At 40.0% G+C, this 24,043-nt stretch overlaps 1 protein-coding gene across 1 annotated transcript in view; it reads right to left on the bottom strand.

The window, feature by feature from the left end:
* LOC118576633 (zinc finger protein 883-like) overlaps nt 1–17,283 on the bottom strand; it is a 36,671-nt gene extending 19,388 nt beyond the window's left edge. The window contains exons 1-2 of the mRNA XM_036176826.1: nt 16,959–17,283; nt 15,558–15,719 (exon numbers count right to left, since the gene is read on the bottom strand). Of these exons, the coding sequence (XP_036032719.1) occupies nt 15,558–15,567 (10 nt within the window). The 5' untranslated portion in view covers nt 15,568–15,719; nt 16,959–17,283. The remainder of the gene's footprint in view (nt 1–15,557; nt 15,720–16,958) is intronic.
* Nucleotides 17,284–24,043: the final 6,760 nt, after the last annotated feature.

Genomic DNA, 24,043 nt, shown 5'->3' with positions numbered 1-24,043 from the left:
GTCTTCATTGAACAGCATAGAAAGAATCACATGGGGAAGTAATGGGATACTTTACAGAAATCTTTAACAGAATTTTACATGGGATTAAGTCACTGGTTCCAACTGACACCGTTTGATCAAGATAACAAACAGTATTACATGTATCACTGTTTATCAACCAAAATCCATGAAGGCATATTCATTTAAGAAGGTTACTTTCGGCCAAGCGGTGGTGGCGCATGCCTTTAATCCCAGCACTCGGGAGGCAGAGGCAGGCAGATCTTTGTGAGTTCGAGGCCAGACTGGTCTACCAAGCGAGATCCAGGAAAGGCACAAAGCTACACAAAGAAACCCTACCTCAAAAGAACAAAAACCAAAAACCAAACAAACAAACAAAAAAAAAAAAAAAAAAAAAAAGAGAGAGAGAAGATTACTTTCGGCCTTTGTATTTTCTACTTTGAGCAAATGATCACATGAATTCCTGGGTCAGGGCATGGAAACATACATAACCTTATAGATATGCATTAGCTTGGGTTATAACAGTTGATCACATAAGAAATCCAAGGAAAATAAGGTTTTTTTTTTACAATGTTTTCTTAAAAATATAACAAACAAGCTGAGTACACAGTAGCATAGCAGGGTTATGTCTTAAATTTCCTCTAGATGTATTATTAACTTTGGCTGTGAGATCTAACAAAAGTTCCATTCTCTTAGAATGTAAGAGATATTTTCATAATACTACATTGCCACATTTATAATTTTGTCAATGGGCAGTAAAAAAAAACCACAGCTCAGCTCCATGCAGTACTGTTGCAATTCTCTGATGTTTCTAAGAAAAACAAGAATTGCCAAGTGTTATTTTGTAAATATATTAAGGTGATTGCTAATCAAGTCTCCACATAATGAAGGTGATAGAGTTCCAACGGGCCATCTCTTGTCACCAAATAAAGTTTCCAGTACCAGGACTAGGTTACATCCAATTGAGTTGTTGGCTAAAGGGGTCCCATGGAAATCCTCAAATGATCCAGGCTGCTGCCAAAAGAAGAGGTTGTTCCCCACAAAGTGACAACACAGCCCCAATGCTGAAGTCAAGACCCACACAACTCATTAAATACAGAGAGGCCTAGCTGGCACATACATAGAACATTCACCACTATGTTCTAGTGTCCTTGGTACAGGAACTTTGTAGGTTACCAAAACAGAAACATATGCATTGACCTAGCCACAACTGACAACAACTTTGATCTACAATCTGTCCTGCCTGCAAAATATTCTAGGGCAATGGTGGCACAAAGCTTTTGGAGTTTGGGAAATAACCAACCAATGTTCAATTTGACTTAAGGCCCACTCTACTAGATGGAACCCATACCCTACACTGCTCAGGTGATCCAGAGACTAGATAGTACAGACACCTATGATAAAGCCAAATACTACTGGTCTAATTTAAAAAAAAAAAAGAAAGGAAGGAAGGAAGGAAGGAAGGAAGGAAGGAAGGAAGGAACATTAATAAAACAACTCCTAATGATGTTCTGCTATACTCAAAGATCTGTGCCTTATTCAGCCACCAAAGAACCTTTCTCCTACAGCAGCTGGGAACAAATACAGAGACCCACAACAAGACAATACACAGAGATACTTTGGAACACACAGCTCTAAATTGGATGTCCCCATCAAATACCACCCCTCAGAGCTGAGGGAACCTCACAAAAGAGGATGTAGAAAGAGTGTAAGAGCCACAGGGGATGGAGTATACCAAGAGAACAACTAGCATAGATCATATGAACTCACAAAGACTGAAACAGCAAGTATAGGACCTACATGGGCTGGCATCAGGTCGTCTGTGTGTGTGTGTGTGTGTGTGTGTGTGTGTGTGTGTGTGTGTGTGTGTAATAGCTTTCTGTTTAATAATTTTATGAGATTTTCTGATTGTGTGATAGAGTAGCTCTCCGATTCTTGTGCCTGCCCTTGGAGCTCTTTTCCTTTTATTGATTTCCCTTATCCAACATTGTTGTGATGGTTTTTATTTTAGCTTATTATATTTTCCTTGTTGCATTTTGTTTCTTCCTCTAAATGCCTGTTCTTTTCTAATGAGAGCCAGAAAGTGGACCCAAAAGTGAGAGGAGGTGGGGAGGAACTGGGAGGAGTAGAGGGACAGGAAATTGTCACCAGGATATATTGTGTGAGAAAAGAATCTATTTTTAATAAAAGGGGGGAAAAGGAGAGAGCTATCTTATAAAATCAATGAATTCCATAATGTCCCTTTAAAATGAGAATACCAAAACAAAAAATTTGGTCTCTCCTGTTCTTTTGAAGGATCCCAACTCTGTGTTTTCTGTTTTTGAAACTACAAATTATGTATGTTGAGATTCTGAACAATTATTGCAATGGAGAGGTTTCCATTTCATTAAAATAATAGTATGTGATTGTTCATCTACATGTTTTTCTATACTATTCATGCCTACATGATGCCCATGGAGCCCTAAAGTTAGTACCAAATCTTTGGCACTGGAATCAGGTACTGTATTGAGCTGCCCTGTGTATGGAGAATGAAGCTAGGTTTCTCTACAGTTAGGTACATGCCCTTACTGCACAGCTGTCTTTCCATCCTCCAGGTTTACATTGTGGCGTACATTTGTTATGGAGCCAGTAACTAACCTATTTTTTTAAATGAAGAAAAAAATCATAAATGATACTTTTATCTACACAATCCTGTTAGGCAAATGAGCTCAAATACTAAAGAATAATTGAGTTGATTAGCTTCAATTTTTCAATTGAGTTAATCTATTCAAAATTAATAAAGTTAGTATAATTCTCACAGCTAATTCATTCATTTCAACCACAGATTTTTATATTTTATCTGAACACACTGACATATAGTACGTCCATTTATAAATATTAGTCTCATCATTCTGTAGCCATTGCTATCAGCAGCTCTCAGCAGTAACCACACATGGAATTTTGAAATCATTTATTCATCAGCTTTCGTTTTGTCTAGTCTTAGAAAAATTTAGATAATATTAATGCTATCAATGCTGATTTTTCAATTTGCTTCATGACTATCAAAATATTCCTATAAAATAACTTCACAAAATATTTGAATCTATTACTTGTTTGGAATGTTGGTTATATGCACTGAAATTACAGTATTTACTTGTAAAAACAGCAACAAAGAACTCTTGATTTTTATTTATTCTATGACTTCTGTATTCTCTGCATTAAATGATGCACTATTGTACTAAGGCACAGAATCTCAGCTGAGCATATTCAAATACAATCAGGTGAGGGCCAGCTGCAGACTGGATTGGTCCAGTGACCATATTTGAGCAAGGTCAACAATTGTAGAACTTGAGATCACAGTTTTGCTCATCATAATTTTTGCATCTGAGATGTGACACTGGGATCCTGATTGATGTCAACATACTTTCATAATGGCAATTCCTGCATCTAGATCAATAATGTATATCTTATATTCCCAACAAGTTTGCTGACTATGAGACCACAATACAATACAGAGTATAGTAAATACAATACAGAGTATGACTATTCTAGAAAATCTTTTATTAAAATTCATTTTCACATTTAAGTGACTGGATGTATTTGGCTAAATAAAATGTGTCAGTGCTATCTGTGCCCCCTGCCTATAGAGTTTAGAAGAAAGCATCAGATCTCCTAGAACTGCAATGGTACCCTAGGGTGCTGGGAATCAAACTATGGTCCTCTGGAAGAGCAGCCAGTGCTCCTAACTGTAACACCTTTTCAAAACTTGTCTTTGACTAATATTCATACCTCACCTATATCACAAAAGTGCCAATTTCTTATGTGTCTTTTACATAGGAAAGCATTTTGTCCAGAAGCTCATGGTAAATGGGTAATTTTCCTGGACAAGGTCTGCTAACATTCTAGGATGTTGCTTTGGATGTCTCTCATGAGGAGTGAGAATGTTGACTCTACTCAGAGAGCTTTGTACGTGGATGTGATGTTGGAGAACTACAGCAATACAGTCTTTGTAAGTAAGAATGCTCTTCTTATAGAATTCCTGGTTCATCCTTTGTATTTACCTACTGTGAACCCATGTAAACTCCTTGAAGTATTTAGAGACTCCCAGAAATAAGGGAAATACTGGTTATCAACATGACCTTTTCATGATTCTTCCTTTACAATTTCTGTGCTCTCTGGAAGAGTAACCAATGTTATATACTGCCTGGTCTCTCCAGCCCTCTTATCTAGTTTTTAATGAAAACGTCAAAGAAAAATTAATATTCAGAGCAAGGAAGTACATTGTAGTAAACATAATAATTGAAATGTTCTGTTTTCACTATTGGATTAAACCATTCTATTTCTAATCTTTAAAATGGAGAGGTTTTAAATTACAGAGGGAGCTTTTGGTTGTGAGCATATTGTTGTTTATGATGTTTATTTTTTGAGATGTTCTCTCTATAGTTAGTCCAGGTCCAGCATGATTTTAATCATAGCATTAGGGAGGCTGAAGCAAGAGGATCTGGTGGGTTCCATGCCTGCCCAGGTTAGTTACATAGTTGGTTACATATGATCCTTCAGAGAGCTCCTTTCTCAGAGTTCATTATTGTTCAATCAGTTACTTAACTGACCTTCTGCAAGGTGTGCAGTTTAGCTAAGAATGAGAAGTTTATTATCATTCCTTGCAGTTTGAGTGGAGGTTTTTATGAGCTTACTTTTAATGTTAGTGAAACACAAAAGGCTTCTGCTGAGAACTCTATTTCTAAGAATTGCTAGTTTACTTTTCTTAAGGAAACAGCACTTATTGAGTCATGCATCAATTCCTATTATCTTTAACTATGACAATTATCAGAAGTGTGTTAAATATAAGAAGATCCTGGATGACAGCTCAAAGCATATTGTGCATCAGCATGTGAAAATCCAAGAGAAGTCTTATAACTGTAATGAAGTTGGCAAAATGATTCATGAATCCTTCCAGTTACGTTACAAGTGATACTGCAAAAAACTCCAAAAAGTACAGATTTAGAAACCAGAGAGATGCTTTTATCTCTGAAAACCAAACCTAAACAGCCATAAACGTGGGAACATTAGAGAAGAACTTATCGAATATAAAGACTGTGTAGGGGCGGTGGTGGCGCACACCTTTAATCCCAGCACTTGGAAGACAGAGGCAGGTAGATCTTTGTGAGTTCAAGGCCAGCCTGGTCTACAGAGCGAGATCCAGGAAAGGTGCAAAGCTACACAGAGAAACTCTGTCTCAAAAAAAAAAAAGGACTGTGTAAAATGTTTAAATTTGTGTTCTAGCCTTAGTCAAATCCTATAAACCCACAGTAGGAAAGAACTCAAAAATATTGAGAATAATAAATCTTTTGATTTTAAATATAAACCTACCCTGAAACAAAACCAGAGGAAAGAAAACATGCAATGCCAGAAATGCAGAAAATGCTTCAAGATATACTCAAACCTCAGTGGACATAAAGGAACTCATACAAAGGAGAAACCCTATAAATGTACAGAATGTAGTGAGCCTCTTTTGCATCTGTCACAACTCAGAATATATAATAACATGCATTATGGAAAACTTCTGACAAATGTACAGAATGTGGAAACTGCTTTTATGATTCATCAGACTTTAAAAGACATTACAGAACCCTTCTGGAGAGAAACTTACAAATTTACTGATTATGGCAAATCCTTCACTTGCTGCTCACATATTAGAAAGCATCAAAATATTCCTACAGGAGCAAATAATTACAAATGTAATGAATGTTTCAAAGAATTTATCCAGAAACAACATCTTAGGATACTGTATACATGAGAGGAGCTGTACACATGCAGTGCATGTGAGAAATCCTTGACCAGTAGTTCACCAATGAATACCAGTGCTCCCTAAAGAATGCAGTTTGAATGAAATTCAAGATACAGAACTCAAAACACAATTCGAAGTCATTTCCACAAAGTCAAGGGACATAAAGAGGAAACAAGTACCTGAACTCAAAGAGAACAGGAACAAACTAACTGAAGGGCAAGGGAACTCCAGCAAATGGCTCAGGAAATAAGGAGGATACTTTCAAAAGTTGCTTGCTTGCACCTCGTGCCCACTCAGGCAATATTATTTTCCTTCTCAGGTCTTTGATGGGGTTCAAGACCAGATGGTTACAATTACAATTCTCTTGGTTATCTTACTAAGAACATACCAGGTCCTAGATTTAGATGCTTCAGGATAGGACAGCTATTGTAGTAGCTCTATATTTTGCCATTTACCTATATTCTAAACATCTAGTATGTATTTCTTGCTTGATGTTGTTCTTGTTAGTTGTAGTTCCACTTTTGTTTATGTTATTACCCTTTCTTTCTCCTGGACAATACTTGATTCTTATTGTATATAGTTTCGTATTAGGTTTAGAACCTTCTTATTTAGACAAAAAGGGGAAGTGTAGTGGGTATTCACTCCACCAATGACCTTGGGGTACCTGGTCTGATAGAGGCGGCGCTTGTTGGCCTACATGACATCTTAAAAGGGAAGAGAAAGGAGCGGGGGTTGCCACACTCTCTTGGGTCGTGAAGCCGGATAAGGCAGCTTGAAGCAGGGTATGATCAGTCCCCAACTTTCCAAGGACAAAGCAACTGGATTTACCTTGTCCTGTATCAGTGAGTCTGTTACCCCATAAAATATCTCTCTTTCTCTCTCTCTCTCTCTCTCTCTAGAGAGAGAGAGAGATATTAAGGATCATGTGACAGTTGGCAATGCGATCTCTCAGCTTTTTATTCCACCTACATGGTTGCTTGCTATCTGACTTTGCCACCATGATGGATTCCGATACCACTTGAATCATTAGCCGAAGTTGTCTTGGTCATGGCGCTTTATGAAAGCAACAGATAAGGAACAATTATAGGAAACCACTTTCTGACTGTATTTAAGGGTCCCTTTCATATCATATTCCAAAACCTCATCAAGAACAGGTAGTATGATGTGTCATGAACACTAAGTAATGGGCATTACTGTATTTTTTCTCAAAAGGTCCCGGTGGCAAACTTCCTTTTAAATTGTTGCTTATATTGAAAGTAAAGTGCTGCACACAGCCTGAAGTGCCCAGAAGTTAGTAAAGAAAACAATACTCAGTCATACTTAGATATTAAATGATGCCAGCCTCCAGTAATTTAAGTGGAAAACCGGCATTGTGATGTGTAGATCCACGTGAGGCTTTCCCTGAGTCCCTGATGTATGGAGAAGGAATACCAATCTTCCCCTGAACCCAGGAATATACCTGGTGGAGCCAATAACAGCATGCATCCAGGTACTTGGAAGTTGTGGCTTCTGACCCAGAGAGCCCAACTCTTCACAACATAAAGGGCTGGAGTTACCTGTCCCAAGGCTGATGTGTGCTTGATCTCTGATGTTGTGATAGCCTGTGCTTCCCTTCTGCAATGCTGACTGGACTCCCTATACTTGGTCTCACTGTATTATATATTTTTGCTGACACTGTCCCATTCTAATTTTAGAACTGTGTATAACATGCTGTACTTCTTAATAACCCTGCAGGGCATAAGACAGAGCTTATGTAAGAACTTGTGAACCCATCTTTTCTATCTTATTTTTTCTGATCCTCTTGACCTAACCCCTCAGGAGCCTGTCAGTGAAGAGCAACCCTCTGGTCCAGGTCAAAGGAACATCCTGGAAGACATATGGAAAAATGAAAGAGCCAGAGCCAGAGAATGGAGAACATGCAGTGAAAAAAACTTCTGGAATCATGTATGCCTCATGAGACTGAGTCTATCAACATTTTATCAAAGATAAGAGAGGTTCCTGAGCTTGTAACCTTAACAGCATGTTAATAGGCAGTTAGCAGATAGCAGAGCAGTGTCTCTTTCAGAGGTGGAGGCATTTAGGACTTGCCCAGTATCCAGTAAGTAACTGCCCACCTCTTCTTAGACAGGTAAATGTAGTTAAACTCAGAGGGTTTCACTAAAAAGACATGAAAGGAGCAGGACGGATGATTTCATTTCTGCAACTGCCTTCTGCATTATCTACATAATTGTCCTGACTGTTAATTGAGTCAGAGTCAGGCCCACCATTCCTGCCCTCTCTATTCCAGGCTCTGTGATGCTCCATAGAGTTCACACTCCAAACACTGACCCTTCCAATCACAGATGAGAAATTCTTTCACCTGTTGAATGCATTGAGCTCCACTTTTGTTCAGTAACCACTTGATTTCCTTTACAACAAACATGATGAAATCAGACACACTATTCCTGACACTAAGCACACCTGTAACAGCTGGTCCGTGAGCAGCACTCATCATAGTGGGCACACTACCTCCATGTCACACACAGTTAGTCATGGACAAAACTCTCAACTAATGTGCAGCAATGTCTCCTTTCTATTTGCTTAGTGTCCACACTAAAGGTCCTCTAGTAATTTATCTTTCAGACAAGCAGCAGAAAGAACTCAAGAGACACAGTAGGAATCCAACTTCCTGCAGTCTCCAGGCAAGTCAGTGTGCAGCTTCTTTAACCATCAAACAAGCAAAGAATCCACGTAATTTTCAACTACCCCACACTTGTGGTTCTGCATGAAATGACTTATTATCGTACATTCTTGCATTGTTGAATAAATATTCACTGATCGACATGCATATAACAGCAACAGCAAACCAAATGAGGAAACAAACTTTGAGGCAATCATTTTCCTAATTTCACAGTATGCTTAAATGAAAGCAATGAAGTTTCTATAATATTGATATGAACACAAAAACGTGACACAAATGAAATAAGGACATCATCATACATCTGCAGTCAAATGCATTGTATTTTCTCCTACTGTTATAACATAGAAAGTCAGTAATGTGTACAATAGGGTAATCATGAGATGATTTATAGCAGAATGTTCCAGAACCATTTCTATTGAAACAGAATGTGGCAAAACGTAGCCTGGTTCCTAGCAGCCCCATGGCAGGCACTACACAACAGATTTTAACTCCAGTCCCATGGGATCCAGTGCTGGATTGTAAATTCAACAGGCAAGAGGGATGCATACACAGCACATATGCAAACATTCACGCAAACACTTCCACACAAAAAATAAATGTGAAATGTAATTTTAATAGTAGATACTTTCTGCTGGATGGTGGTGGCACACGCCTTTAATCCCAGCACTTGGGAGGCAGAGGCAGGTGGATCTCTGTCAGTATGAGACCAGCCTGGTCTGCAGAAAGTGTTCCAGGACCTCCAACGCTATACAGAGAAAAGAAACCCTGTCTCAAAAAACAACAAAACAAAAAAGGATACTTTCTAAAATAGTCATAGTCTGTATTGAATTTTCTATCCATGGAAACCAGAAAGACATAATAGTCTCAGAGTCAACAAATGTTTAGGGAATAATATGATATACATTTGAGGTCTATATGTAGTTTAAGAACTCTGTGTTGATATTAAAGAACACCCTAGTTTCATATGACAGATGGGAAAGTTATTTGCTTCCAAATTCTATAACTGTCAGACTTGCTCCAATTTTGACACTGGATCGTTCTTGCCTGCAGCTGTGCTTACCTGACAACTACACACAAGGCAACTTATGATTTTGCCTGACTCCTGTGCCATGGGTTTGGTGACTACCTCAGGGCTCCATGGGTATCCTGCACAGATGCTCTTCACATAAAAGCATGCAGATGAACACTCCCATACTCAGTTAAATTTTTTTTTTTTTTTTTTTTTACCTAAGGATCGAACCCAGGGCCTTGCACTTGCTAGGCAAGCACTCTACCACTGAGCTAAATCCCCACCCCTCTCAGTTAATTTTTTAAAGAAATAAACTGAAGTCTGTCTATCAAAACTTCTCTTCAGAATCTGTACCTACATAAAATATAGCTACAGGGAAAGGAAAAACACAGGATGGGAAAGCCTTCCTCCTCCAAAGGAAAAAAAGAGAACAATTATTAAATGGGACATTAGTTAATACTTAAAAGCTGATGGCATATGCACAGCATCAAGTCAGTTATCTCTAGAAAATTCTTAGTGCTATAATCCACATGGTACAATATAGAGGTGGGGATAGGACTGCTTACACCCTGTCTGAAAATGCTGTCAGCATTTCTAGCTGGTAGAACATACCTAGAATATAGGACTGGAGAGATGGCTCAGTGGTTAAGAGCACTGACTACTTCTCCAGAGGACACAGGTTCAATTCCCAACACCCACATAGTGGCTCACAACCCTCTATAACTACCATTCCAGAGGACCTATCATCCTTACACAGGCAAAACACCAAGGCACATAAAAATAAGTAAATAATTTAAAAGAAAGAAAACACTTAGGATATATTTCAGTTCATTCTATCTGGTACATGTATTTACCATGTGTGTCATGCTGACTCAGAGAACAGACACAATACGCAAATATCATAGTTTTTTCTCAATACGGTAAACTTGTTATCAGATGCAGTTATGGCCATTCTCATCATCATCTAGTATACAATATTCACCAACAAAAAGATTATCTTTCCAACTTAGGCGATGGACTTGTTTCTACTTTAGCAGCATGCACACCTTTGTGTGAAAATATTGATCCCTTGAAACCCAGCTGAACCTACTTAAAAGGCAGAACATTACAATTCAGCTCATAAAATCTGTTTAAAATCTAATGTGAGTGCTAAGTTGCTCTAGGCAACATTAATATAGAATCATCAAATTGGAGAAATGACAGAACCCAGTTGGTGGCTGCCAGGAAGAAGACCATGTTCAGGAAGGTGTAGGGATGAGGTGGATCCTTCCAAGCTTGCCCCTGAAAATTATATTCTCTCTAAAAGAAGGCAACTTCCTGCTTTTGCTGCTAGCTTCCAACAACCTGATCTCATTCTGAGCTCACGTGAAGATTATCACTGATCAGGCTAAGATCTTCAAAGGTCGACCCTCTGTGGAAAGACCTTCCCAGACATAGACAGAAGTGTGCCTTACCATTCTTCCAGGAAGCTTTTAGACAACTCTTAAATGAGATTTCTTCATTTTATTTTATTTGGGAATGTTCTGTCTGCATGTATGTACAACTTGCATGCTGGTGTCCATGGAGATGAGAAGAGGGGGATCAGATTTCCCACAAACTGGAGTTATGTTGGCTATGGACCATGATGTGGATGCTAAGATGGAACCCTGGTCTTTTGCAAGAGCAATAAGAGCGTTAACCTCTGAGCCATCTCTCCAGGCCAAGGCAGTTCGTTCTCTCTCTCTCTCTCTCTCTCTCTCTCTCTCTCTCTCTCTCTCGATTTTGGTTTTTTTGAGACAGGGTTTCTCTGTGTAGTTTTGTTGCCTATCCTCACTCTCGCTCTGTAGACCAGGTTGGCCTCAATCACACAGAGATCCGCCTAGCTCTGCTTCCCAAGTGCTAGGATTAAAGACATGCACCACAGCCGCCCAGCCCAAGGCAGTTCTTAATACACTCAAGTTGACAATAAATATTCACTGTGACAACTCTGAGGTCCTTCAGTCCCTAGCTGCTACCATTTTTCTCTATGAAAATTAACTTTTTACTTCCACAAGAAGTAGAAACATGAGACATGTGTCTATTCTCTTGTCCTTTGTAACTGTATGTTACATCTTATGTTAGTCCTATGTCACAAAATAAGCATTCATTCTGCATGTGTGGGTAACTGATTTCCTGTTTACATAATTTTAGATCCACTGTATAACTACATATACATATGTCACAGTTACATCTTGTATCATTTTATATCTTGACAGGTACTGGGAATATCATTGATTTCTTATTGAAGAATTTTAGGTTAAAAATGGGACAGAAGATACCTCTTATCAGTAACTTCATTCCATTCACAGGCCATAGGCATTCTATGCTTCTTCTCCATCATTTCAGCAGAATAGCTCTATTTTTTTTCTGCAGTTTTCAAATAAGAGGCTCAAATTTCTTTCTTTCTTTTTTCCAGAGCTGAGGATCGAACCCAGGGCCTTGCACTTGCCAAGTGCTCTACCACTGAGCTAAATCCCCGACCCCCCCCTTTTTTTCCAAATTTCTTAAATGATCAAATGTAAACAAAAATCAAGAGAATTTTCAAAAATCAAGATAAATAAAAAGAACTAAGAAAAATTCTCTAGAAACCAAATGCACGTATTTATGAATTTCTTGAGGAATTTAGAAGATACTCAATGAGTTTTGGAAGAAGAATAACAAGTAAATGAGGTGACGAAATTCACAGTATAAAAGCAGCATTAAAGCAATACAAAGACAGTCTGTCTCTAGTGGTGCATACCCTTAATCCCAGCACTTGGGAGGCAGAGGCAGGCAGATCCCTGTGAGTTCAAAGCCAGCCCAGTCTAGAGAGTGAGTTCCAGGACAACTAAGACTACACAAAAAAAATCCTATCTCAAAACACCAAAATAAGGGGCTGGAGAGATGGCTCCGATGTTAAGAGTACTGGCTGTTCTTCCAGAGGTCCTGAGTTCAGTTCCCAGCAACCACATGGTGGCTCACAACGATACAACAGATCTGGTGCCCTCTTCTGGCGTGCAGGATGAACACTCACCATATACATGATAAATAAATAAATCTTAAAAAAAAAAAAAAGAAAAAAATTATTAAAAAAACAAACCAAATAAAATAGCCTTAAAAAAAAAAAAAAGCAATGCAAAGACAACAAAATGTAGCCCTGAAAGCTACACTATAAGAAAATAGAGAAATCCTCAGCTTTGAGGAAGGAAAGAGACATCACTCAACATCTCCACTACTCCTACCCAGCAGAAACCAAAGGACGCATGGAAAATTCATTATCATTAAACTAACAAAAAGGGGGTACCAGATGAGCAGAAATAGAAACAGGATATATCCTCTCTGAAGGTGGCTCCAAAAGAAGGTCAAAGAAATTCGGAGCAGCAACACAGAATTTGACAACAGTGCAGAGATGAAGGTGAAATGCAGCAACATGAAAAGTTCCAATGAAGAGCACCATGTGCAGCCAACTCTCCTCAGAGAGCACCATGCATGACCTTCAGGACCTTAGAAGACCAAATACAAACCACAGCACTGGAGTGTGGCAGTGAGAATGTCACTCAGTGTGTTTGGTTTTAGCACATTTCACATATGAACAGCATGGAAGACTTTGTGAACTGTTGTAACACATAGTTCTTAATCCAATTTATTTTACTGATGCAAATGCCAAATGCTGTTTGGTGATCACAAACTATTTGGAGTGGAAACATGACCTTCTACAGACTGATCAGTTATAAGAACAGAGATCTGGGGCCTGTGATGACGCCTTAGAATAAGAAAACTGTGATGTTTAATACAATTCACTTTCCTTCCATCACAGACTTCTCTTTTGATGGGATGCTGGGTGACAGCATTTTCCTGTATTATAAATTCTTCCACAATTAGGGTGGATCCTTTCCAAAGTTACTGCTGTGTTCCTAACGACATAATCAATATGATAAAACTTCTGTCCATAAACACAAACAACTTTACTTATTCATCATATATAGGGATCATTCCTAACTTATTGATGTGAGGTGTCAGCAATCCCGCCATGTGTCCAGGCTCCATACTGACTCTCACAAATAGTGAGATCCCCAAGTTCTTCCCTAGACTGTTATTTTAAATCTTTGTGTAATATCTCCAGATCTTTCATGTTTTCTTTTCTTTTCTTTTTTTTTTTTTAAGGTTTATTTATATTACTTTGATGGGTGTCTTTCCCTCCATGTAGGTCTCAGCACCTCATGCTTGCAAAGCCTGCAGCAGCCAGAAGAGGGCAATAGATCCTCTGGAACCTGAGTTCCAGAAGGGTGTTAAGAATCAAGGAAGGTTCCTGGAACTGAGCACGGAAGCTGCAAGAGCAACAAGCACCCTTAACAGTTGAGCCATGTCTCTAGAACTTGGTTTATTGTTCCCTAATTAGCTACTGTGGAGACTTAAACCAATGAATAGTGAGACAGAATTCAAGGAGCATGGAGGAAGCCTTCTTAGAGTTTCAGGGTGAGTGCAAGCTCATGAAAGACAATCACACAGAAGTGGGGTAACAAACACTGAGGAATGTTTGGCAGCATGAGGAACTGGTTATAAAAGACATTTGTCCTTAATTATGTGTCTGGGGGCTTACAAGCAGGAGAACAAGTCAATCTGAAATAGTATGTAGAAAGATGTTCAACATGCCAGACTTGTTTTACCTAATCAAACTAAAAAAGTGAATTCTTAAGTATTAGAACTAGAGCTGGAAAGAGTACACTGAAATATATGACATTAATGTCAGTGTTACCTTATGGAGTGCTGTGGAAAGTCACACACAAATCAATCAGAACTGAAGAAATGATGAGTTCCAGAAAGACGTGAATAATTAACCTCCTTTATTTAATAAAACTAAAACACGTATTAAGCAGAGCTGAGACTGAAGCAGCAAGAGTTTCCTCCAACAGTGTCTGAGGACTGGACAGATTCAGCACAGAATTCTCTTTTCTTAGACAAACCTTATATTAATGCCAAAAGGAGACTAGTAAATAAAACAGAGAAAATGAATGCTACAAAGAGTTGGCTTTACCTTGACACCCAAAGCAGATGAGCCCAAACAAATAGGTACAAAGGAAAATCACAGACACAAACAATCTCTCTAAGTAACAAAGAAATGGAAGGAAAGCTGAGTTGACACCAAGAATGTAATAACTTTAAGCTAGTCAATGTAACACACTAAATATGTGGACTCAGCGAGAGAGAGTGACTATGTCAATAGATACATGAAAGCCCTGTAGTAACATGACATTTGCTCAATATAAAAGCTCTTAAGATGTGAGAACAGAAACTAGCATAATAAAGATGAAGAGACACGAAGCTAAACCAAACACTACAAAAGAAGAAGTGGTATTATTCCACATGAATCAAGACTAACTCAACACAATGCATCAGTGGGTACACAACTCAAGAAAGATGACAATATAGGAGCGTCAGAAAGCAAGTGAACTGTCTTGAGAAAGCTCAGATCAGACCACTCACACTGTCTACAGATATCTTAGACTCCCTGGCCATTGCATTCATATTGTTAAAAACTGCTATGCAGCCTAGGTCAGGTATCCATGGATATACCCATATTAGGATCCTGTGTGCAATAATCCCAATCTGTCAGGCAAGACATGCCCACTGGTGTCATAGGGGCAAGATTCTTTTATAGGTACAAGAGGTTTTCTGATTCAATATGAGGCCAGCTCCACAGAAGGAAATACATGGATGGACTGGGAACCTGGCCAAAAGAATGATAACGAAGGTCACAGACGCTAGGCAGGGAGTCACTACTGATATTTGCTACATGTATAATACTCAACCTGCCTTTAAATGGTTCAGTCCACTCCCATATCCAGGGTGCTGCTTTCAGCCTGGGTCAAAGAAACTTTGGTTTCAATGGGCAACAGATATTCCAGAGACTCATACCTGATCAAAAACTGAGAACAAATGGCTGCTTACTACATAGCCAACAATGACAAATTCATAGTATCACATCTAAGATTATTTTCAGTAAATTTTCCATAATCATTAATGAAATAGAATCTGCCAAAAAACAATTTCCTATATCAACTGTCACTTGACACCTACCCCATCCCTTCCTCACTCCTTCGGCATACCTGGATCCATTGCTACTGATCCTCTCTCTTCACCATCCAGGGCTCTTTGTTCTGATTCACAGCTGAGCAGGACTCACTGAGCAATGTGACACTTGCATATGGGAAAGGGATTCTTCAGAAAGCACCTGGAACCTTTCATGGAACAAAAACGTAAGAAAACACCTGCCAAAGGATAAACATGAAGGAGAGAAAATATCACAAAAAACGTCTCTTTGCCTCTCAGAATTTCACTTTATTCTATTTAATGTGAAACTTCATTCACACACAGCTCACACACATGCAGAGTAGTCTGTCCAAGAACCCTGAGGGGGAGCAAGGGAGACTGCCAGAAAATGATTCTGACCCTCAGAGTCCAGACTGCTGTACTTCTCAAAGAGGTGTCCACAAAAAGCCCTGAAAGCATGGTCTAGGCATTCCCACTCCTTCTACAGTCACAGCTGAATGTCACCAAACCCCAAAATAAAAAACAAGTCTTTCCATATGCACATGGGCAGACTGCTTTTCTTGAACCAAGGAGACATGTTTCTGATATAGGTTTGTAATCACAATTATTCAAAGGGTGCTTTCCAATTTTAATCCATGAGTTTTCAATCTACAAAAATAGTGTGGCCTTGATAACATTTTCTCACAGCACGTATACTGGGCTTGCCTTGACCTTGTTAGGTATCAAAAAACTGTTGACAAATGTTAACATATCAAAGCAGACATTTTTTGCCATGTGCTCTCTTGGCCTCTAGGCTCCAGATTCCTCTCTTGGCCTCCACCTCTCTCCCGTCTTCATTTCTCTCTCTCCTCTTCTCTTCCCCTCTCATGGACCAGTTCATTCTGGACCCTTCCAGGTGTCTCTGGCTATTTTCTCCCTCATACCTACAATAAACCTTCTCCTCAGCCACATCGTGGAGCAGTCTGTCCTCACTCATCATTCAGACCTAAGGTGTGATATCAACAACGAAGCATATGAAGACACATTTCAGAATTCTGTGTTTACAACAGAGTGCATACATCTCAGGTGGAAAATTAATGGGGAGTGAAACTTTGCTCAGTAAATGCTAATATTTACAATCATAACTGTGGTGCTTTATAATGTACATTTTCCGGTTCAATCAAATCTACAGAGGTTCCTCATATGACTAATATCTACAAAGCTCTCTGGGGATGCTTAGTCCTAGGGGCAAAGTCCACTCTTGAACAGGCAAGTAGTGGACCAGAAGTATTAAGAAAGCATGGATGAATTTGAACTCGAGCTTTGTAACTGCTACAGCAGCGAAGAGAACCCCGTTTGCATACTACAAACAGGCATTGCAGATGCTCTGAGATTATTTCATGAAAATAGTCTGGCAACCATAAGATCAAAGGGAAAAAAATCACGATAAACCCCTTTACATAGGATCTCAAACTTACCGACAACGGAACGATATCCACAACAGGATTTTGGAAGCTGTGTCTTCTGGGCACCTCCGCGGGCACCCGGTCCTTCCCTCCCGCGTCCCAGCCCCGCAGCTCCTCTGACCTGGGAGGTTCCAGGGCCGCCGGGCTGCGGTTCCCGCCACTGCGCTGTGACTGTGACTTTCCCAGGCCGCCCGCGCGGAGACTGCGGCTCCGGGGGATTTCAGGTCCCGGAGTACCCGGCCAGGTCTTCCTCACCCAGTTCCGGAAAAGACAGCTCCCCGAGTCCAACAGGGAATGGTGGAATTTCCTGTTCTTCAGCCTAATTCCATGGAGCGCCTCTTCCTGGCCCCGCCCAATACACTCCAGCTTCCGGTTACGTGTTTCCTCTAAACTTGCCTAGGGCCGATTCTTTTTCTCATTTAGTTTACCTAGTCGGCCTCGCTGTTTCTTTTTCCCTACACAACTCTGATCAGGCTGATGTCCCCGCCCCATCGGGGACCGTCCCTCCCACTGGGTCTCAGGCTGCCTTCCACACAGCTCCAGCTGTCAGCTGCCCTGGACCCGCTCTGCACAGCCACGCACACCCGCCTTAGTATCTGACCCCAACGCTGCGTTTTGAAACCTTCAGATACAAGTTATTCCGCCTAACTTCTCATCTTGGGATACCAGCCTCCTGAGTTAAAACACACACACAAAAAAGACAACCGACACCCTAAATTCTGATGCTCAAGTCTCATTCCCCAAACAAATTAGAGCTATGATAAAAACGCCCTTGGCTCAAAGCACGAACTATATCTGTATCCCCTAAGGAAAGAATGTTAAATGATATCCAATATACAGAAGTCAAAACGCAGAGTCATGTTCAAGATGATCAAAACGTGTAAATCATGCTAAGGAACTCAAAGATAGGAACAAAATAATTCGTGGGCAAGAGAACACTAGCAAATGCCTGAAGGATGTGAAGACACTGTAGGATATGAAAAGCGAATTCAATAAGTAGTTAGAAACACCGGGAAAAACACAAACTGAAATGAAACAGGAAGTGAAAAATGCAATAACCCGAATAATAACTCGAAGAGATCAATCAGGTAGGAGACAGAATATCGGGCTTGAAGACAAGGTGGAGGATCTGGATGCCTCAGTCAAGTAACTAGTGCAAAATAACTAACTAGTGCAAGTAGCCAGTGAAAAATCACTAGTGCAAGAAGCTCTAGTTAAAGGTAAAAGTGAAGTTCCAGCTGAATGTTCTGTTCTACACTTACTTGAAATAATCGAAATTTTTGAGGCAGTATCTCACTCTGGAGAGCTTTACTGGAAAGCTGAATAATCGTTTCTATCACTATGCAGAGGAAGTGACACTAAAAAGGCATCTTTACCCTTCCCGCACAGACCTCCACTATTACCTGTCAAATATCTGGAAATGCACTATTAGCAATATTCCCTTCAGGAAAGACATTTCAGGGACTCAGGGTTTAGAAAGGAAATAGGTGTCTCAGTAGTCAGTGGTCAGTCAGCCCATTGCTAATAGCCTAGTTTTTAATCCATCCTGTCCTGTCAGATGGTGATGCTGTGGTTGTACTACATAAGAAACAAGTTTGTCTTCCAGGAAGCACACTGAAGGTGCTTTTATGGAAAACACAGAAAATTCCTGTTGAAGACTCAGGGGTGAATGTAGACTTATGGCTGTCCAAGTTTGTAGTGCAACACCACATGGTTCTTTTATTACTCAGGTTTGTTTTAGCTATCCCGGCATTTGTGCTTCCATATGAGGCTGAAAATTGTCCATTTAAGGACTATGAAGGGCCCCCATACCCATCTGCCTGAGACCCCAGCTGCTTCCTGAGGCTTAGAAACCAATCCCCAGCTCTCATCCGGACTAGAGAGAGCTCTCATTGGACAAAGAGCTGTCAATGGACCAAGAATGGCTTTCTAAGAAGTAGAATCTGCCACCTCTCATTGTACCAAGAGAGGCTTCCTGAAACACAGAATCTGTCAGCTCTGACTGGACCAAAAGCCCTGATAAGACCAAGAGCAGATCAGTGAGTCACAGAATCATCTAGCCTGGGTTGACCCAAGAGAAGCTCCCTGAGACACAGAATCTGCCTGCTCCAATTAGACCAAGAGCTAAGATAGGACCCAGATGGGCCCCCTGAGACACAGACACAATAAGCAAAGAGTAGACCAACAGCAACTAGCTCAGACACAGGCACCTCTTATATATATTAGAAGGAGAGATGGGCAGACCTCAAGGCAGAAATACATACAACAACGTAAAGAGCAATGCAGCATTACCAGAACCTAGCCCTCCTCCAACAGCTAGACCTGAACATCACAAGGTAGAAAAAGCAGAAGAAAGTGACCTTAAGAATAGCATCATGATGATCCTCAGCTCCAAAGAAAAAAAAAGCATCATGGAGGGGTTGGGGATTTAGCTCAGTGGTAGAGAGTGCTTGTCTAGCAAGCGTAAGGCCCTGGGTTCGGTCCTCAGCTCTGGTTAAAAAAAAAAAAAAAAAAAAAAAAAAGAATACCATTATAAAGATGCTTGAGGCCTTTCAAGGAAAAATGAAATTGAGAAAAAGACAAACAACAAAGTGGAAGAAATAGGACGGGCGGTGGTGGCACATGCCTGTAATCCCAGCAGTCGGGAGGTAGAGGCAAGTAGAGCTCTGTGAGTTCGAGGCCAGCCTGGTCTACAAAGCGAGTTCCAGGACAGCCTCCAAAGCTACAGAGAAACGCTGTCTCGAAAAACAAAAAAACAAACAAACAAAAAAAAAGTGGAAGAAATCAATAAAGAAATTGAGAAAAAGACAAACAAAAATGGAAGAAATCAATAAAGAAATACAGGAAAAGACAAATTAAAAAATTGAAAGAAATCAATAAATCCCTTAAAGGAAATCATGAAAAAGCAATTAAATAGTTGACGAAAACAGTTCAAGACCTGAAAAGGGAAATAGACACAATGAAGAAGACACAAACAAAGGGAATGCTAGAAATAGAAAATCTGAGTAAACAAACAAGAAACACAGATGCAAGCATAACTATCAAAATACAAGAGATGGAGGAGAGAATCTCTGGTGTAGAGGATACAACAGAGGAAATAGATTTGTCGGTTAAAGAAAATACCAAAGCCAAAAAAGTCATAACACAAAATGTCCAAGAAATTTGGGACACCATGAAAAGACCAAACCTACAAATAATAGGAATAGAGGAAGGAGAAGAATACCAACTCAAAGGCACAGAAAATATATTCAACAAGATCATAGAAGAAAACTTTCCCAACTTAAAGAAGGAAATACCTATGAAGATACAAGAAGCCTATAGAACACCAAACAGACTAGACACCCAAAAAAAGTCTCCTTGCCACATAATAATTAAACAACTAAGTGTACAGAATAAAGAAAGAATATTAAGAGCAGCAAAGGAAAAAGGCCAAGTGACTTATAAAGGCAAAGCCATCAGAATGACACCCAATTTCTCAGTGGAGACTTTGAAAGCCAAAAGGACCTGGACAGATGTAATGCAGACACTAAGAGACCATGGATGCCAGCCTAGACTAACATACCCAGCAAAACTTTCAATCATCATAGATGGAATGAACAAGACATTTCAAGACAAAACCAGATTTAAACAATACTTATCCACAAATCCAGTCCTACAGAAAGCACTAGACAGAAAATTCCAACATAAGGAAGTCAGATACACCCATGAAAACACAGGTAATAGATAACCTCACAATAGTAAACCCCAAAGAAGAGCCGTGAACACACATAACCACCAAAAGATAACAGGCACTAACAATCACTGGTCATTAATATCCCTTAAAATCAATGGACTTAATCCATCTATAAAAAGACACAGGGATTTAGCTCAGTAGTAGAGTGCTTTCACTATTTGCAAATGACATGATAGTATACATAAGTGACCCCAAAACTTTGACCAAGGAACTCAAACAGCTTATAAGCACATTCAGCAGTGTAGCAGGATACAAGATCAACTCAAAAAATCAGTAGCCCTCCTATATACAAATAAAAAATGGGTTGAGAATGAAACCAGAGAAACATCACCCTTTTGAATAGCCACAAATGATATAAAATACCTTGGGGTAACTCTAAATAAGCAAGTGAAGGACCCGTATGAAAATAACTTTAAGTCAGTGAAGAAAGAAATTGAAGATGTCAGAAAATGGAAAGATCTCCCATACTCATGGATAAGTAGGATTAACATAGTAAAAATGGCAATCTTACCAAAAGCCATCTATAGATTCAATGCAGTCCCCATCAAAATCCAAACACAGACCTGGAATGAACAATACCCAACTTCATATGGAAAAAAAAAACAAACCCAAGATAGCCAAAAGAATCCTGTATAATAAAACAACCTCTGAAGGCATCACAATCCCTGACTTCAAGCTCTACTATAGAGATATAGTAATAAAAACAGCTTGGTGCTGTCATAAAAACTGACATGTGGACCAATGGAATCGAATTGAAGATTGTGATATTAATCCACATGTATATGAACACCTAATTTTTGACAAAGAAGCCAAAACTATACAATGGAAAATACAAAGCTCTTCAACAAACGGTGCTGGCATAACTGGATGTCAACATGTAGAAGACTACAAACATACCCATATCTGTCACCATGCACAAAACTTAAGTCCAAGTGGATCAAAGACCTCAACATAAATCCAGTTACTCTGAACCTGATTGAAGAGAAAGTAGGAAGTAGTCTTGAACACATTGGCATAGGAGATCACTTCCTAAATATAACACCAGTAGCACAGACACTGAGAGAAACAATCAATAAGTGGGACCTCTTGAAACTGAGAAGCTTTTGTAGAGCAAAGGACATGGTCAATAAGACCAAACCACAGCCTACAGAATGGGAAAAGATCTTCACCAAACCCACACCTGACAGAGGCTGATATCCAGAATATATAAAGAACTCAAGAAATTAGACATCAAAATACCCAATAGTCCAATTAAAAATGGGCTATAGAGCTAAACAGAGAATTCTCAGCAGAAGAAACTCAAATGGCTTAAAGACATTTAAGGAATTGCTCAACATCCCTAATCATCAGGGAAATGCAAATTAAAACAACTCTGAGATACCACCTTTCACCTGTCTTAATGGCTAAAATAAAAAACACTGAAGACAGATTATGTTGGAGAGGATGTGGAACAAGGGGAACACTCCTATACTGTTGGTGGGAATGCAAACTTGTACAGCCACTTTGGAAATTAATATAGTGCTTTCTTAGAAAATTGGGAATCAACCTCCCTCAAGACCCAGCTATACCACTCTTGGGCATATACTCAAGGAATGCTCAATCATACCACAAAGACACAAGTTCAACTATGTTCATAGCAGCATTATTTGTAATAGCCAGAACCTGGAAACAACCTAGATGCCCTTCAAATGAAGTATGGATAAATAAAATGTGGTACATGTACACAATGGAGTGCTACTCTGCAGAGAAAAACAATGACATCATGAGGTTTGCAAGCAAATGGATGGAACTAGAAAAAATCATCCTGAGTGAGGAAACCCAGACTCAGAAAGACAAACATGGTATGTACTCACTCATAAGTGGATACTAGATGTAAAGCAAAGGATAAACAGACTGCAACTCACAACTCCAGGGTTGCTCCCTAGTAAAGAGGACCCTAAGAAAGACATAGGGATCACACAATGACAGAGAAATGGATGAGATCTACATGAGCAAACTAGGGATTAGGGGGGTGGTTAATGGAGGGCAAGGGTCTGAGGAAAGAGAGCTTAGGGGAGTGGGAGGTCCCAGCTGGATCAGGAACAGAGTGGGAGAACAAGAAAAGAGATACCATGATAAATGAAGACCCCATGGGAATAGGAAGAAGCAGAGTGCTAGAGACGTCCCCAGAAATCCACACAGATACCTCCACTAAAGACTACTGGCAATGGTCAAGAGAGTGCCTGAGCTGACCTACTCTGGTGATCTGATGGCCGAACGCCCTAACTGTCATGATAGAACTATCATCCAGTGACTGATGGAAGCAGATGTAGAGATCCATGGCCAGGCCCCAGGTGGATCTCCAGAAGTCCAATCTGCAAGAGAGAGGAGAGATTATATGAACAACAGATATTGAGACCATGCTTGGAGAAAGCACAGGGACTGCTGTGGGATGTTCTGTATGTTAAATGTGTTGCTCTGACTGGTTAATAAATAAAACACTGATTGGCCAGTATCCAGGCAGGTAGTATAGGCAGGACAAGGAGAGAAGAGAATTATGGGTACAGGAAGACTGAGGCAGAGAGATGTTACCAGCTGCTGCCATGAAAAGCGAGATGTAAGGTACCAGTAAGCCACGAGCTACATGGAAAAGTATAGACTAATAGATATGGGTTAATTTAACATATAAGAACATTTAGCAAGAAGCCTGCCATAGCCATACAGTTTGTAAGCAATATAAGTCTCTGTGTGTTTACTTGGTTGGGTCTAAATGGCTGTGGGACTGGCAAGTGAGAGAGATTTGTCCTGACCGTGGGCCAGGCAGGACTGGAAAACTCTGGCTACAAGGGACAAATAGCCAAACTAGTGGAAACACATGAACTGTGAACCAATAGCTGTGGAAACCCCATGGAACTGGACTAGGCCCTCTGGATAAGTGAGACAGCTGATGAGCTTGAACTCTTTAGGAGGCCCCCAGGCAGTGATACCAGGACCTGTACTTGGTGCATGAACTTGCTTTTTGGAACCTAGGGCCTATTCTGAGACACTTTGCTCAGCCTTGGTGCAGGGAGGAGGGGACTGGACCTGCCTCAACTGAATCTATCAGGCTGGATTGACTCCCCAGGGGAGACCTTGCCTTGGAGGAGGTGGGATTGGGAAGTATATGGGGGGGGGAAGCTGGGGGGGGGAGGAGGGAGGACAGGGAAATCCGTGGCTCATATGTAAAATTAAATTAATTATAAAATAAGAATATTTGTATAAAAAAGGAGAACTATGAAGATGCCTGGCTGTGGTGGTACATGCCTTTAATTCCAGCACTCTGGAAGTGGAGCAAGGCAGATCTCTGAATTCACGGCTAACCTGGTCTACAAAATGAGTTCCAGGA

The sequence above is a fragment of the Onychomys torridus genome, unplaced genomic scaffold (assembly GCF_903995425.1).
Source record: "Onychomys torridus unplaced genomic scaffold, mOncTor1.1, whole genome shotgun sequence".
Lineage (NCBI taxonomy): Eukaryota > Metazoa > Chordata > Mammalia > Rodentia > Cricetidae > Onychomys > Onychomys torridus.
The sequence above is the reverse complement of the archived record's forward strand: the minus strand, read 5'-3'. Positions and strand labels throughout refer to the sequence as shown.